We start from the raw sequence: 17,032 nt of genomic DNA on the forward strand, positions 1-17,032 counted from the left end.
TAAAATCTCTGACTTACCGCAATATAAAATTGTCTGTAGTCATGCGAAACCTTTCTGAGTGAGTATTTGCTCAAACCTGTATTTGTTATAATCCTCTCACACCTTACATCCCTGCATAGCCCACAGGTACTCTCATACATGCTTTGCATTTTTTGCTGTTATTTTGTTGTCAGTGGGGTCATCAGTAACTCGGGAGGAAAGGTTATTGTGAAGAAGATGGCAGGACAGGCCATCTACAAGGGCAGCTTTGCCAATGATGTCCGGTCTCTGTCCTTACCCACCTGGAGAGAGTCTTTTTCAGTCTCAGGTAGTTTTATTCTGTTGGAAAACAAGTGACAATGTTGACTGTTAAACATGCATTTTAAATCGTTTCATTTCAAATCTTTGCTTGCGTGTTTTAGTGGGTAAACCAAAGAAAGGGGTGATCTATCCATCCACTCTGGACTACGCCAACCCAAAGCAAACCACTGTGAAAACTGGTAAGTTGTTTTTCACTTTATATTTACTTTATATTTTAAAGTTACATATGACTTAATGTTGGAATGAAGATATACTAAGATTAAATCAGGAATGTTTCCTGATCTATGGCCCAAGGTATGGCGATGAGATACATAAGATAAGTGCTGTAGAAAATGAATTATTGGGTGGATGTTAAGTAAACAATAAAAAAACAGCTGGAAAAACTAGTAGCATTTCTCTAAGAAAACACAAGTACTTGCAAGTTTGCAAAAGAATAAGCTGCCTTTCAAGGGAACTCAGCTGTTTATTATAGAGTGTGTGTGTGTGTGTGTGTGTGTGTGTGTGTGTGTGCGTGCGTGCGTGCGTGCGTGCGTGCGTGCGTGCATGCGCATTCATGTGGTTGAATACTCTATCTGCATTGTGAGACAAAACAATGGCAGTGAAATATGTTAAGATATGTCAGTATAAAAATGATTTTTTTTAAATTAAGGCAGCTCAAATAGGCATTTTAGTCTGGGATTAGGATAAGAATATGTATTTGGTAGGAAGTGGCCCAGCTTTAAACAGTTGGTTATAATCCAGTAAAATGAAGACAGCGTGCATTGTTTTTGGATTGTCTTCAGATGTGATAGTCTTCATCTGGAAGTAATCAACCACACTTTGTATTTGAATCTCAATAAAATTGTAAAAACAATCTTACTTAAAGAGCATATTTTATTTAACAAAGCCCCATAGCCTGTGATTCTGTTGCTATCTACTTTGATCGTTTATCGAGGCGCTTAGATTTCAGAGTACATTTTATTTCAAAGCTCAAACACACAACAAAGCTGTAGCCAACACCCGTAGCACTGCAGACAGGGGATAGATCTCTGAAGTCTCTGGGGATACCTGACTTGGGACCACTAGTATAGCAGGCTTGGCATGAGCAGACTCTGGATGAGCAGGCATGAAGTGAGCAGGCTGTGGAATAGCAGGCATGATGTGAGCAGGCTGTGGAATAGCAGGCATGATGTGAGCAGGCTGTGGAATAGCAGGCATGAAGTGAGCAGGCTGTGGTATAGCAGGCATGATGTGAGCAGGCTGTGGAATAGCAGGCATGAAGTGAGCAGGCTGTGGTATAGCAGGCATGAAGTGAGCAGGCTGTGGAATAGCAGGCATGATGTGAGCAGGCTGTGGAATAGCAGGCATGACGTGAGCAGGCTGTGGCAAGGCAGGCTTGATGTGAGCAGGCTTTGGTATAGCAGGCATGATGTGAGCAGGCTTTGGTATAGCAGGGATGATGCAAACAGTCTCTGGCTTGACAGACTTTGCATCATGTGTATGGCAGCACGAAAAACTGCACCCACAAAATCCACCAATCAACAGTCACAAACCAAAGGGGACACTTTCCGTAATGTGGGGTTGAGTCCCAGCCAATACCATGCCCTAAGGCATGGTTCCGGGCAATCAGCCTGGGAGGCCAACCCCAAAAATTTGGCATTAAAGTTCTGTACAGTACCTGTACCTTGGTGCATAATCATCAGTCCATCTGCTAGATTTATTGTATGGTTCTCTGTACCAATTTCAGTACCAAAACACAAAAACATGCTAATTAAACACAATATAAAGGTCAATATAAAATAATAATATAAAAGCATTGCCATTCTGTATTTACTTTACATTTGTGACCCGTCACGGAAACCAGTGACACAAGTCGGCAGCACAAGAAAAAGAAAATGAGAAACAAAAAAAATGAGAAACAAAGAGAAAATGAGAAACAAAGTTTTTTTTTTTCAAAATTTGTGATTTTCATTTTATTGCAGAATCTGTTAGTTGAGATCACGAAGAAGCCTCTCCATGTTTGAGATAGCAGTTTTTGTATATTTAAAATCATACATTTTGCGGTTGAAAAAGCCTTGTTTTTCCGGAGATTCTAGCGTGTAGCGGGGGGCGTCATTGTCTGTGTGTATATTTACATACTTATAAGCTTGTGTTTTCGCCTCCGCCCCCAAAGGGAACAGCGTGACTACTGAATAAGGATAGTTCGCCCAAAACTGAAAATAATGTCATTAATGACTTACCCTTATGTCTTTCTAAACTCGGAAGACCTCCGTTCATCTTCGGAACACAGTTTAAGATGTTTAAACTTTAGATTTAGTCCGAGAGCTTTGTGTCTCCTCCATTGAAAATTTATGAATGGTTTCCATGTCCAGAAAGGTAATAAAAACATCATCAAAGTAGTCCATGTGACATCAGTGGGTAAGTAAGAATGTGTTGAAGCATCGAAAATACAGTTTGGTCCAAAAATAGCAAGAATTAGAAATAGCCTGAAGTCACGTGACTGTAGTGAGGCACGGCTGCCCTGTTCCTAAGACATGTTTGCTAAGTTTTTTTTTCAAACTTATAGCTTGCGTCTCCACAGACTGTAAACGTAGCGCGGGCGCACAAAACGAAAGAAAAATAAAAGAATCTGGGGCGGAACAAATAACAGTCAGCCGCATCATACGTCAGCCGCATCACTGACTTTATTGGGCGCCGCAGTCGGATGACGTTAAAGTACCACGAGAGCTCTTCAAGAAATCTTACAGAGTAGCTTAATTTCGACTCGCTCTCGAGGTACTTTGACGTCATCTGTCTGTCAGTTCTTGTAGCGCAGCATGAAGTCAAACACATATAAGTTACACAGAGATCGTTGACCTCTTTATATAATTGGCTACATGTTTTGTCTATCAATATTTTCCATGAAGTCATTGGCTGATGGAGGAACGAGCAAGCGATTGGTAACATCTCTAAAGGACATCACGTTTTTTTGACGGCGCTGTTTGGATTATCTATTAAACTACCGCCCTATTTTAAATACAAACTTCATGTTCGGGTTCATGTGTTTAACGGAACGTAAATAACTGTTTTTAAATAACAAAACTGAGCTATTATGATACATTTACAAAAGACTACATAGATTTAAGTACCTGCATGCATATTAAGGATAAAATGACAAACACTGCTAGCCGAACATTCATTACTTTCTAACACAAGAATTTTGTATATACATGTCATCAAAAAGCCTCAAAGCTTGTGCCTCTCTATCATTTTCTCTGTTTGAAATATAAAATTGCAGTTATTTGCTGTCTAATTTTCTATACATGTGTTGTGCTTCGCCCCGCTACTCTACGAATCTGATGTCTTCATCCGAGCTGAGATGTCGGTTAAGCAGACTGTAATATAAGCTGCTATGGTGGGATCATCTGGGTGAAATGAGAATAATATCTGGGTGTCATCCGCATAGCATTGGTAGGGTGGTGCATACGTGCATTTTTAAGGGCATGTGTATATTCATCTATCCATTTTTTCCAAAGCACCAGACTACACAGAGCCCATCTTCACCACAACAACCACAGCTCCTCCCACAACCACAACCGTGACAATTCCCACCACCACGACCACCACCACAGCCCAGCCCACCACAACATCAGCCAAGCCACGAGCCACTTTTCATAAGGTTCGGGAAGCAGGTGAGCTAAAGGATGATTTTTTGTTTAATGGGTTGTGTTGCCTGAACTTCAAGAGTTTTTTAAATGGCAACAGTAATTTCAGAGCTTTGATTCTGGGTCAGTACCACAGCATTAAATGGACATATGGCTGCATAAATTAACAGGTTCCTGCTCGTTCTTATTTTCTTTATCCCTAAAACAAATCTGTCTCTGATCCAGGGAGCAGTCATCCGTATTTCAGCGCTTTAGCACGTAAGTTCAGAGGTTCAGTTCAGTTCTGTTTTTGGGTGTTTCTAACAGTCTGGTGTGATGGATTATTACTAATGTTCTCTTACGCTTTTATTGGTTACACACAGTGTATTTTAACGTTTTTGTCACTTTTGAGTTCTTTACGTTTCCTTTCCTTTTAATATAATAAATTTAAAATTAAAGTTTAAAATAAAATAAACAATGAAATTAGAAAATCTCTAAATCAACTCTCTATCAACCGATATCATCTCAATATCAATTCAATAGGTGCTCTTAATCAGCTTGATTTCCTGTTTATATACACTAACCTAAAGGATTATTAGGAACACCATACTAATACTGTGTTTGACCCCCTTTCTCCTTCAGAACTGCATTAATTCTACATGACATTGATTCAACAAGGTGCTGAAAGCATTCTTTAGAAATGTTGGCCCATATTGATAGGATAGCATCTTGCAGTTGATGGAGATTTGTGGGATGCACATCCAGGGCACAAAGCTCTTGTTCCATCACATCCCAAAGATGCTCTATTGAGTTGAGATCTGGTGACTGGGGGGGGGCATTTTAGTGCAGTGAACTCATTGTTATGTTAAAGAAACCAATTTGAAATAATTCGAGCTTTGTGACATGGTTCATTATCCTGCTGGAAGTAGCCATCAGAGGATGGGTACATGGTGGTCATAAAGGGATGGACATGGTCAGAAACAATGCTCAGGTAGGCTGTGGCATTTAAAAGATGACCAGTTGGCATTAAGGGGCCTAAAGTGTGCCAAGAAAACATCCCTTAGACCATTACACCACCAGCAGCAGCTTGCACAGTGGTAACAAGGCATGATGGATCCATGTTCTCATTCTGTTTACACCAAATTCTGACTCTATCATCTGAATGTCTCAACAGAAATCGAGACTCATCAGACCAGGCAACATTTTTCCAGTCTTCAACTGGCCAATTTTGGTGAGCTTGTGCAAATTGTAGCCTCTTGGTACCTGGTGGGGTCTCCTGCTGTTAAAGACCATCCGCCTCAAGGTTGTGCGTGTTGTGGCTTCACAAATGCTTTGCTGCATACCTCGGTTGTAACAAATGGTTATTTCAGTCAAAGTTGCTCTTCTGTCAGCTTGAATCAGTCGGCCCATTTTTCCTCTGACCTCTAGCATCAACGAGGCATTTTCGCCCACAGGACTGCCGCATACTGGATGTTTTTCCCTTTCACACCATTTTTGTAACCCTAGAAATGGTTGTGCGTGAAAATCCCAGTAACTGAGCAGATGTGAAATACTCAGACCGGCTCGTCTGACACCAACAACCACGCCACCCTCAAAATTGCTTAAATCACCCTTCTTTCCCACTCTGACATTGAAAAGGTTTTCCTAATAATCCTTTAGGTGAGTGTATAATCTTTATTTTCTCTTCTATGCGTATTCGATATCTTCTTAATATAAACTGTTTATCAGCTCTTTGTCTGCTCTATATAAACTTTATATCAGCTTAATATTTCCCAAATCTGCTCCATTGAGCATTTCCTGTCTATCTCAGCTTTATATTTGCTCTATATCAGCTCTATTCTCTGTTTACAATCTTAATGTTGTATCTAAACACTGACTGTAGGACAGTCACAGAGCGTCCAAGGAAAAGGTCCCATGCAAGGTACGTCCTGCTTTTTACACTGTCTGTACTGCGTACTTTCTCTATCTGTAATTCTAACCATGACAACATCTGTCTAAAGCGTTTAGAAGCGGCTCCGTCTATGCCAATAGATTCGTACCCCGAACAAACTCAGGTAAACCACAGTTTCTGTGTACTTTAAGTGTTTGTCTGTGTATCTGTTGAATTGAGAAAAGGATAGAATTAGGGTAGATGGGTTTGGATTTCTGGGAAGCACAGAATAGATGTATTCTTATATGAGAACATAAGTAGACTATTAGTAACTTGAAATTACAGTTAGCACAATTTAATGTTGTAATTTTGCTCTATCCATGTAGTGTTTCAATAGTCTGCCTTAAACAGAAGTGTGAAGTACTCAAGTATTGTTACTTTATCAGGATGTTTTTCTTTTACTTCAATATATTCTGAAGCATAAAATCATACTTTTTATTCCAAAACATTTCACATTTAATATCTTTTAAAACTTAATAAGTTACATAAAAATCTAATCCTAAATTACTTTTACTCAAATTAAAGTTTATCTAAAAGTAAAAGTTTACATAAAATAATTCTAGATTTTAATGAAATTCTAAACATAGGTTTAGGAGAAGCCTATACAGTCAGTCCTGTTAACCATTTTTGAGAGCGTATATAAGCGGGTCAGGTTTTCAGTTAATGGTTTCTCTATAAAATTGGAAATCTCATTCCCGCGGTTTACAATTGCTTTGGTTTTTCAAAGTCCTGTACCCAACATGTACCCAATTATCAACACAGTTGAACGTGTGAATCAGTTCAAGAGTCTTAGATACTGTATTATGTATGGATGCCTCATTGTCTCGGCGTTGAAATGATCACTGCACTAGAGGTCTTCACGGGTCCACTTAGATCTGAAAACCAGAGGTCGGACCCGAGCGGGTTCGGGTCTAAAAGTTTCACGGGTGGCTTGGACACAGGTTGGTTATAATATTAGCGTCCAGGGGTCTCGGAGTAATTTAAAATTTATGCTTTTGCCAAAAGGACCGAAGAAGACCCAAACTATCTTACGTGTGTGCATCGAGTTCATTTCCAACCCCTCCTCTATGTGACTGTCTGGCGGTAGGTTTATTTTCATTCAGATAACAGATGAAAATAAATGGAGCAGTGAACCAAATTGGTTGCGAGGCCACTGGGGTTTCTTTCTCTCTGACATGTGTGTGTGCCTGCATACTTGGGGTTCCAAAAAATGTACGTTCACAGTTCACGTATGCACTGTGTGAGTCTAAACTTAGCAGTAATGTGTCTAAACTGCCGAATGTAGCATCTATTTACATATATATCTATGGTCTGACGTGCTGCAAAAGAATAGAGGTGGGAACTAATTTGTATATTCTTATCTATGGTCCGAGCTGTGTGATTAAGTAGAGGCGTATTCACAGACCTACTACATGAGGCAAGGGTTTAGAGTTACATTCAAGCAGTTTTAAAGCATGAAGAAATTACTGTGACAGCTAAAAAAATATATATGTGCTATTATGATGTTCAAAGATGAGTTTTAAATGATAAAATTATTGGCTACAAGTTACTTTAAGTGTTAACGGTAAACAAAACAAATGTAGTCGAGTAAAAAGTACAGTATTGTGCATCGGAATGTAGTGAAGTAAAAGTTTATCAAACAAAAACACTCTTGATAAAGTACAGATACTTGAAAAATTTACTTGAGGAAAGTTATAATAGTTAAGTACTATACAACTCTGGTATTTTCTGTGAATTCATTTTGAAGGCATTGTTTATTTCTCGCCAAACATGGTATGAAGCTTCTGACACATTCTTAACTCTTTTCCCTGCCAGCTTTTTTTTATAAAGTTGCCAGCCAGCACCAGGTAGTTTAATGCCTTCCATAATAAAAAAGACCCTCTGCTTTCAAACAAAAAAAGGTTTAATACCTACCTTTATTTCTTTTCTTTTATTACCTCTCAAATATGTGTAGGTTTCTTCAAAAATACAAAATTTTGAGCAAAAAGCTGAGATAATTGCTTTTTTGTGAAGATTTTTTATAGAGATCAGATTCTTAACAAATATCAAAACATACATGGACTTTGAAGTGTTTGACAAGGGACTGCTTCCAGGTTTTATAATTTGGGTAAGAGCGCCATCTGGTGGATAATAGCGGAAATATGATTTGCCGGAAAAACTTGTCATTGGCAGGGAAGCATTTTCTCTTAATTGAGTAAGTAGAGGTAACTGCAGACTTGAGCAATGGGCGTGCCATAAGGTCAGAAAGAAATGGGGCGTGCCATATGGAATGGGCATGCCGTAAGGTCTTTTCAATTGGACGCGAAAAGCTTCCTGATCCACATAAAAGCGAGCCATAAACTTAATCGCTAATTACACAAATAATTATAAAAGACAAAATACATTTCTTTCACTGTAAAAAAAGCAATAATGAGGGAATACATTCAAAAGTACTTTACCTTTGAAACCTTCTGTATGACGCGGGTTACATGACGTCATTGCCACCGCAACTTTTTTAGGATCATTCATTAAAAAACATTAATACTGTTTATGATAAATTTACTTTTTGTAACACATCACTTGAAGATATTAAACATTTATTTTGTATTGCCCTTTTTCTATTTAATTTTGGACTGACTTTAAAATATATATTCCTAACATAGAAACTCCTAGAATTAGAATTTAGAACCTCACATTTTACTTTGTTTCCAAAACCCATATTTTTCTGAAAAACAAAATTATATAATTAAATTATTTTGGCGAAGTTTATTTTATATGCATAGGACAAATAAAAGAAACCCTTTTATATATTACCTTTAAAGGGACCATTTAACATGTCCGCCCAAAAAAAATCAATTCATACTCCACACTCCAAACAGACGGGGGCAGTATACCTCCAGAAAAGTGAGTTGGTCTATTTTAATTTAGCAGCTGCAAATTTAGCAGCATATATCAAGTTTGATTTACATTAGCAACTAAGTTATCATTAGTCACAAAAAAAACATTCGGTCTCATTAAAATTGCAATGTTTTCCGCTACGTTTCGTTAAACGTTAACAGCTAAGGATGCGCAATAATTTGCATGCGATAGTCATTGCGCTTCTCGTCAGTGAAGCCGGTTTCTTGATTAAAAGTTAATCGCCATCAGCTGCTTTCAGATGGAGCCACATTTACTGCACAAAGCCGTAGTTCATGTACAAGCTGAGCATAGTTTATCACAATGCCTATTATAAGTGAACTTCTAGCGAAATACTAACAGCATCTTACTTACCAATCGAAAAGAAATGTTGTCATTTCGGAGTCGAACCTCATTTCTTTCATGTCCATTAGTGGTCTCCAGCGATGAAAAGCAGTGCCAGTATTTACTCTGGTTCGGTTACTTTATTTATCATATTTTATTTGTGATTCCGAGCGTGTTGTTCCCTGCAGCAAATGTTTGTGGTAGTGGTAAATGTCTCTTGCTTTAGCCATTCTTCCGCTCTCTTCCCTGAACTGAAATACGTCCGAAACCCCTATTGCAAGGCAGGAAGGCATCAAGGCATGTCCGAATCCATGGCTGTCCGAATTGCATTTCTCTGAGCTGCCTTCATGAATCTTAAGCCAACAAGTCAGCTGCCTTAGTTTTCGGACGCAGCGGTAGTAGTAGAGGGCTGTACTCCCACACATGCGACTTATTCGTGTATTGCAGTTTGGCTGGTGGTTATGTGCGTGGCCCGCATACCGCCTCCCATGGTCGAAACTGGTATTACAACACCAGTCGGGCTGTAGCTAGTAATTTAGCATGCTAATTCAGATTGATATTTCTGCAGCACTATACCTTGTCATTTTTTTAATGACATCTTTGCCCTTATTTCTTCTCATTCTTTTGATGCGTGTAGCTCATTTTTTTTAAATCTTTTACCTCAATTATTACAAATGGCACCTTTAAGACTGATCTCACTGTATACTTTGAAACCCTTTCAAACATGAGATCACAAAACAAAGTTTTTGAAATATCTATAACTACCTTGATTCATAAACTTTTATTTTTGTATTTATTTGTATTGTTCATTTTATACTTGTTATTGTTATTCTTTGAATTACACATTTTGAGCTTTGTATTCATTGTTTTTTATTGCATTACACTTGAAATGTCTGTAATTAAACTTAATAAAAAAAATAAAAAAATCATTAAAAAACAAATTATTATTTTAAAGATAAAAATGTCTCCTGACACTATTAAAGTTAAACTAATTTTGTACTTTAATTTACAGTACAAACAAACTAAAAGTAATGTTATTTTATAATAATGGTACCGCAAATGTTTTTGCTGCATAAAGGCATACATATATATACGTGTTTGATCAAACACTGACCATATAATTATAAAATACAGTAAAAACGGTTTAATAAACTTCTTTTAGATGACATTAATCAATTAAGCAAAACAAACACCATTTTATCCAAAAAACATTTATTCAGTGGTCATTTTTACAATTATTTTTTTAAACGTCAATTGAATTTGTCCTCAAAGGCTTGTGTTCTAAGTCAAAACTCATTCCTTCACTGATTCATACTATAGTAGCAGTCCATAGAACAGAAACCATCAAACTCTCTATCGGAATAGAAAGCTTAGTGAAGACCCCCTTCATAACGATCCGTGCGAAGTCTACGGCTTTGCAAATGACTGTGTATCTTGTGATATTCACAAAGTCAAAAAAAATGAGAGCACAGAACAGACATCGATATATATCGCCGACTGATGTCTTCGATGCAAATGCAGTCATTAATTCTTCTCACCGTAACGTGTCTGTCAACAACAATTAAATCATTTCCAAAGCTGACAGATGTCAAGCAAAGAGACCAACAAATTATATTGCACATGTATTACCTCCGCCGCCTTCTTTCCGTCTAAAGGAAATGACGTGTAACTATGGTTATTGCTGATTGGCCAACGCAGTTGCCAGAAGGAAGCTCATTTGACCAATGAGAAACCTCTTACCACGTCCCTACCTCTTGGCACGCCCATACCTCTTGCCACGCCCATTACTCCAAGCTGCAGCTACCCCTGTTTCTAATTGAGGAGTTAACTCGTCAGTGGCGGGGAAAGAGTTAACTGAATCCTCTTCTTACCAAAGTTGTGTTTGGTTTTTACGTTTTACTGAATTAAGTTTTGATGTATGCTTGTGTCAAAACACAGGTGTACAGAGAGCAGAAACAAATGTTGGCGTGCGCAGACAGCCACAGGTTTCTTCTGGTTCAGGTGAACATCATTCATTTATCCAGTTGAAACAGTCGCACTGCAAACATTAACTTAGGGTTCGTCTCTCTCTTTCCCATCATTGTGCAGCTTACGGTCGTGTGCAGACACCACAACATAATCCCGGTAAGTTTTAAATAGGAAAAATATTGAAACTCTTTGGTTATTTTTAAGCGCAATGCTAATGGTCTAATCAGATTTAATGGATTGTGCTAAGCTATGCTAAAAGTGGTACCACCAGACCCGGAGATCACCTGAATGATTCCAAAATGGTAAAAATCAATTGTTTAACTCAAGGGGAGCTGGAAAATAAAGTGGAGTGTTCCTTTAATTTACCAATTCTACCTGCACTTATATGCAGAACCTGCAATGAAATTTACATATAAGGAATGATATTTATATACACTTATTTATATTTTTATGCATCAATGCAGAATATTTTATCATAAAAAATATTTTATTACACAGCTCTGATATGGTGAATTGTGTATAGGTATATATACTGTAAGACTAAGAAAAATAAAATATTACAGTTAGATATTTATTAAATACTTATATAATAATAATTTTAATATTTAATAATTTATTATTTGATTAATTATATACTTATTTAATTGCAATGTTGGCGGTTTGGTGTAAGACCAATTTCTCTTTAGTGATCTGGCTCCAAACCACATTATTTCCCAACTTCCTTTTATATTGCTTTTCAAGCTATGTGTGAACTTGAATGGTCAAAGTTTAGTATCCATGAAAACATTCCTCTGCGTGACCGGGCTACTTTTCTTCATGTCATGAACTCTAGGGGCAAGGCTTCATTTATATGCATGTAATATTAAAATAATAATAGTTTTTATCCGCTACATTTTTTTAACACCCATTCATTCGTGCAATGGAATTGGACGCATATGAAAGTTTAATGAATCAGACGTGAGCGCTGTTTAAAGATGCGCAATGATCTGTGCTTGTTTCTAGGTTAGATTGATTTACTTATCAACCAGATAGATCGGCACTAAACTGGCCTCCCGTAGCCAGACTGATGGCAGCTTTCACTAAGTTCACTGAAGGAGCTCAGACTGCTTTTTCAAGTATTATTTTTCCCATGTATGAGAGATTTATGTTTCTTCAGGATGTTGCAAAGTTCTTTGTTAACATCAGAAACCATTGCCATACCTCCTTTTTTCCAAAGAAGTAATTTGATGAGATAAATAGTGTCAAAACACAGGTGTAAATGTGGTGTAAATAAATGTTGCGGTGCGCAGGCAGCCACAGGTTTCTTCTGGTTCAGGTGAACATCATTAATTTATTCAGTTGAAACGCACTTGCAGACATTAACTTTAGGGTTCTTCTCTCTTTCTCATCATTGTGCAGCTTACGGTCGTGTGCAGACACCACAGCATACGGCGCAGTCTAATCCCAGTAAGTATCAACAGATGACACCCCAGGTGAAAAAGAAATATATTTAAATAGTATTTTTTTGGGACATACTTAATATATTTAAAAGCTACTATACTAAATGCATATTAAATGTATTATATTGAACCCACTTCAAATATATTAAATGCATTTCAATATATATTTAAAGTCAATTTTAATCTATTTGCATTATATTTAATATAATGAAATTGTGTTAAATTGGAACAACTTCAAATATATTTAGTGCAATTTAAGTGTACTTCTTTAAAATTTATTTGAAATGCACTTCTCATACACTTAAAAATACAGTTAGAATACATTTAAAGCTTAATTTAACTGTGCTTTAAGAACACTTTAATAGTACTTCAGCATATTAGAAATATACTAGCATTACATTAATAGAAATGTATTAGCATTATACTACTATTTTATTATAAAGCTGTTTTTAATATTTAAAATGTTATATTAAAATCATTAAATATTAAGACACATACACAGATTTTGAATACAGAACAATTTAATATACTTCATATTGTGTTGTGTACATTACAAAAATACCTAAATTAAATTAATCAAGCACAGAGACATACATAATCTCTTGACCAAAGAGAAACAATATAAAACAAATATCAGAGAAATGCAATTACAGAGCTACTTCTATCAAATTGTACAACATTAACATTAAATGTATTAATGAAAAGTACACTATGAATATGCAATCACTAAATATTCATAAGCAATGATTATATAATAATCATAATGTAATTCTCTGCATAAAAAGTTACTGAAAAAAAAATGTTTTAAGTGCAATTTAAAGACTGAGTGCACAATGTTTGAAAAACGCTTTGGAAAAGGAAATTGGGCCGACTACCAAAACACACTTGTAGCCAACCAGCAGTAAGGGGCGTGTCTACTAACCGACATCCTTGCCGGGGTTGCGTATGTGTGTGGTGGCTCTATCAAAAGAAGGTCCAGATTCTATTGGGGTAGAGACATGTTTGTTTAGGTAATTTCAAATGTTAACATTGGCTTTCAAAAATAGTGCACTCTGCCTTTAACCAACTTAAGATAAACCTATAAAAAGCTGAACTAAAACACAAAACAGTTTAGATGTCACATGTTTAAGTGGAGGGTGACTTCTTCTTGCAATTCAGACACCGTAGTAATTGAAGACTGCTTTATCACACGGGCTGTGAAAAGGAAACAGAATATACCAATTAACCAATAATGAATGAATAATTGGCATAGATATGCATGTATGGAAGTTTTGTTAACTTCTCAGTTTACCTTTTAAAGCTTTGACTGTGTCCTCATCAAGTGTGTCAGTTTTATCTGTCAGAGCACTCTACAAGTGGGAATGAAGATAGGATTAGAACAGGCTCATGAAATAAAGCAACCTGTGTGTATTACAGGACATGTTTTACATTGATAATTGTGTTTTATTTGAACCTAGATCATTTTCCATTGTTTGTCTATTGTGGTCTTGCAAACTTAAGCTTCACCTCTGTTTAAGGAGATTTAAGGAAATCAGAAATAATGCCAAACAGGGCTCCAGACTGCTATCAAATGGTGGCCACCAAAATTTGAGAGTGTGCCACTGAATTTTACATCCGGTCGCATATGTGTGACCAGCAAATTTGACCTTTATTTTGTGATTTGACACTGAATTTGAAAAAGTACATTGTACTTTCTGAATCTATAATTAAAGTATTTATTAGTAATACAGTATAAATTAGTAGACATGTGAATATTTGGTTAGCATGTTGTTTTACCGTGTGTGCCCCTTAATTTTCTGGTTGCACCCCTAAAATTTTCAGTTGGGGGCCACTGTGCTCCTAGTAAAAAAAGTTAGTCTGGTGCCCTGCCAAATGGTATATTCAAGGATGACTAGGCCAAGTCCCTTACAGCTTTACAATAAAAACAAACGGTTTTTACAAGAATAATTCAAAAGGACAGAAATTAGCCACCTGGAATGGATGTGTTGCAAACGTTTTTCTTCACTCCACATTTGCCCCGATTCAAAAATGTCAATAGCAGTTGATCTGAAAAACAACAGGCAGGTAAATGATGATTAATGATTTGTTTTCGTTTTAAGAATTATTTACCCCGAGTACAATATATTAAGACAATATAATATAATCAAACCCAGCCTCGGCAGTTTTACAATCTCTCATAAAGTATCCCTTCTTACAATGTCATTTTTATGTCCATATGTAATTAGAAATACATTAAAAAATATACAAAAAGACAATAAGGTTGTCAAGATTGAACTGATATAAACATTAGCCATTGAACATTACTGGAGTTATAATAACCATATGGTCATATCATTTTCAGGTAAGACAGCTCAAACATTCATTTTAAACTAACGTTAGCGTTGCAAGAGAAACATTAGAAAAACTTAAACGTGAAAAACAAATAGCAACAACAAACTTACCACCAAGAATAAGTATTTCTATGCGCTATATCTTCATTTGTTCCTGTCTACTTGGGATCTGGTTGGTCATATTTATGTCGCTGTGCTAAAAAAAAAGAAAGGTTTTAATGATTTCTGAAATGCTTAAGAGAAATGCCTAACTTTAGTCAGAAAATAAACATGTTCAAATTACCACACGCAACACAGACATAACGTTACATAAAGAAGCTGGGTTAAATGTAATTTAATGTTTACTTAATAAAGAAATGCGAAAATCTGTCATCACCCTCGTGTTGTCTCGTTCATCTCCAAACAAAAAGCGAAATACTTTTTCCCTCGACGTCAGATCCACTAAAACTGCTCATATTTTAAATCGAGTTGTTTTATCTTAGTCCTCTGGTGAAATACGATCGCCGATTAATTAAATAAATACGTTTAATGCAGAGTCGCCATCTAATTTAACAGTTTATACGTTTAACGCAAGCAACCACATGCACCTCGTGAACTGAACTCACTGAACAACTACAGCTTTCAAATAGCACCGTGACGTGTTACTATGACAACAACCAATCAGGTTTAGTCACGTGTGTCACGTTTGTTGTTTGAACATAAACACTAGCAAACGTAAGATTTTAAGCAAATCTTTGAAAAAATAGTTTATTATGCAATCGGAATGATATAATGTTTGTCACGTGTGTTGTTTGAACATAAACACTAGCAAACGTAAGATTTTAAGCAAATCTTTGAAAAAATAGTTTATTATGCAATCGGAATGATATAATGTTGAAATGCTTGAGGAAAGTTCAATGTTAGCTTTATTACAATTAATGAATCATGTTTTGAAAAAAGTATGTTTTATCCAAATATACTAAAACTTCACTAGAAGTACATTTATGTTAAGCATATTTCTTAAAAATGTAATTATGCATATATTTATTACCAGCATACTTTTAGTACACTTAATATAAATACATTAAAAATATTCTTAAGTTTAGCATATTTCTTAAAAATGTAATAAAGCATATATTTATTACCAATGTACTTCTAGTACACTTAATACAAATACATTAAAAATATTCTTAAGTTTAGCATATTTCTTTAAAATGTAATTAAGTATATATTTATTACCAATGTACTTCTAGTACACTTAATATAAATACATTAAAAATATTCTTAAGTTTAGCATATTTCTTTAAAATGTAATTAAGTATATATTTATTACCAATGTACTTCTAGTACACTTAATACAAATACATTAAAAATATTCTTAAGTTTAGCATATTTCTTTAAAATGTAATTAAGTATATATTTATTACCAATGTACTTCTAGTACACTTAATATAAATACATTAAAAATATTCTTAAGTTTAGCATATTTCTTAAAAATGTACTTAAGTATATATTTATTACCAGTGTACTTCTAGTATACTTTTAAAAAATATGTTTAAATGCAATTTAACGTATTTTTAATACACTTCAAATAAGTATGTTGGAAATACAAATGTATTATAAACATACTATTTGTATTTTAAGTATATTTTTAATACATTAAATACTACGTCTTTTTGACCTGGGACCTGTCTGCATGTGTGATGATGCTACATACTGTACAGTTTAAACTACACACCTGATCCACTATCTATGTAGGCATCTAGAGTCAAAGCTACAGCAGAACTGATCAGGTTTAAAAGATCAATATTATGTTTATTGTGTGAGTCTCCTTTGAGAACACCAGCATTGCTTTACACAAGCATACAGTATGTTGTGTTGTACCTTCTTCTCTTATAAAGATTAACCATGGTTTTACTATAGGCAATACCATAAAAACATGGTTATCATATTTAAACCATGTTAACCACAAAATAACCATGGTTGTGCTACAAAAGCCATGATTAAACTATGATTGCTGTGGTGAAGCTACGGTTTTGCAAATAGTAATCATTACGCCATAACGTCATAGTTGCAACAAAAAAAGAAAAAAATTGCAATGGGTTAACCAACAACCTTATCTGATTAACCAGCACTTTTTTATTCAAAGGTATTTTTTAAGCACTTCTCACAATTTTGCATTGTTGCAAAGCAGCTTTACTGAATACATTTTAAAGCAGAACACTGAAAATGTTGATGAGAAACAATGGGCCTTATTTTTTAAAT

At 35.6% G+C, this 17,032-nt stretch overlaps 1 protein-coding gene and 1 long non-coding RNA gene across 5 annotated transcripts in view; one reads left to right on the top strand and one right to left on the bottom strand.

Moving 5' to 3' along the window:
- The window catches only part of vit (vitrin), a 69,326-nt gene that overhangs the window by 31,742 nt on the left and 20,552 nt on the right, over nt 1–17,032 (top strand). Inside the window, exons 5-13 of one of the 4 annotated variants that reach the window (XM_065250013.2) lie at nt 174–307; nt 402–479; nt 3,795–3,950; nt 4,149–4,181; nt 5,785–5,823; nt 5,903–5,956; nt 10,990–11,052; nt 11,140–11,175; nt 12,418–12,465. In XM_065250013.2, the coding sequence (XP_065106085.1) occupies nt 174–307; nt 402–479; nt 3,795–3,950; nt 4,149–4,181; nt 5,785–5,823; nt 5,903–5,956; nt 10,990–11,052; nt 11,140–11,175; nt 12,418–12,465 (641 nt within the window). The remainder of the gene's footprint in view (nt 1–173; nt 308–401; nt 480–3,794; nt 3,951–4,148; nt 4,182–5,784; nt 5,824–5,902; nt 5,957–10,989; nt 11,053–11,139; nt 11,176–12,417; nt 12,466–17,032) is intronic. The other 3 variants (XM_073812847.1, XM_065250019.2, XM_065250024.2) reach the window with 3 other exon arrangements.
- On the bottom strand, nt 12,816–15,392 carry LOC135732138 (uncharacterized). The gene is made up of 5 exons (XR_010526712.1): nt 15,165–15,392; nt 14,900–14,984; nt 14,430–14,504; nt 13,750–13,807; nt 12,816–13,652 (listed from the first exon to the last, which is right to left on the bottom strand). It is a non-coding gene; the product is annotated as an uncharacterized lncRNA (long non-coding RNA).

Source organism: Paramisgurnus dabryanus, chromosome 20, assembly GCF_030506205.2.
Source record: "Paramisgurnus dabryanus chromosome 20, PD_genome_1.1, whole genome shotgun sequence".
NCBI classification, from domain to species: domain Eukaryota; kingdom Metazoa; phylum Chordata; class Actinopteri; order Cypriniformes; family Cobitidae; genus Paramisgurnus; species Paramisgurnus dabryanus.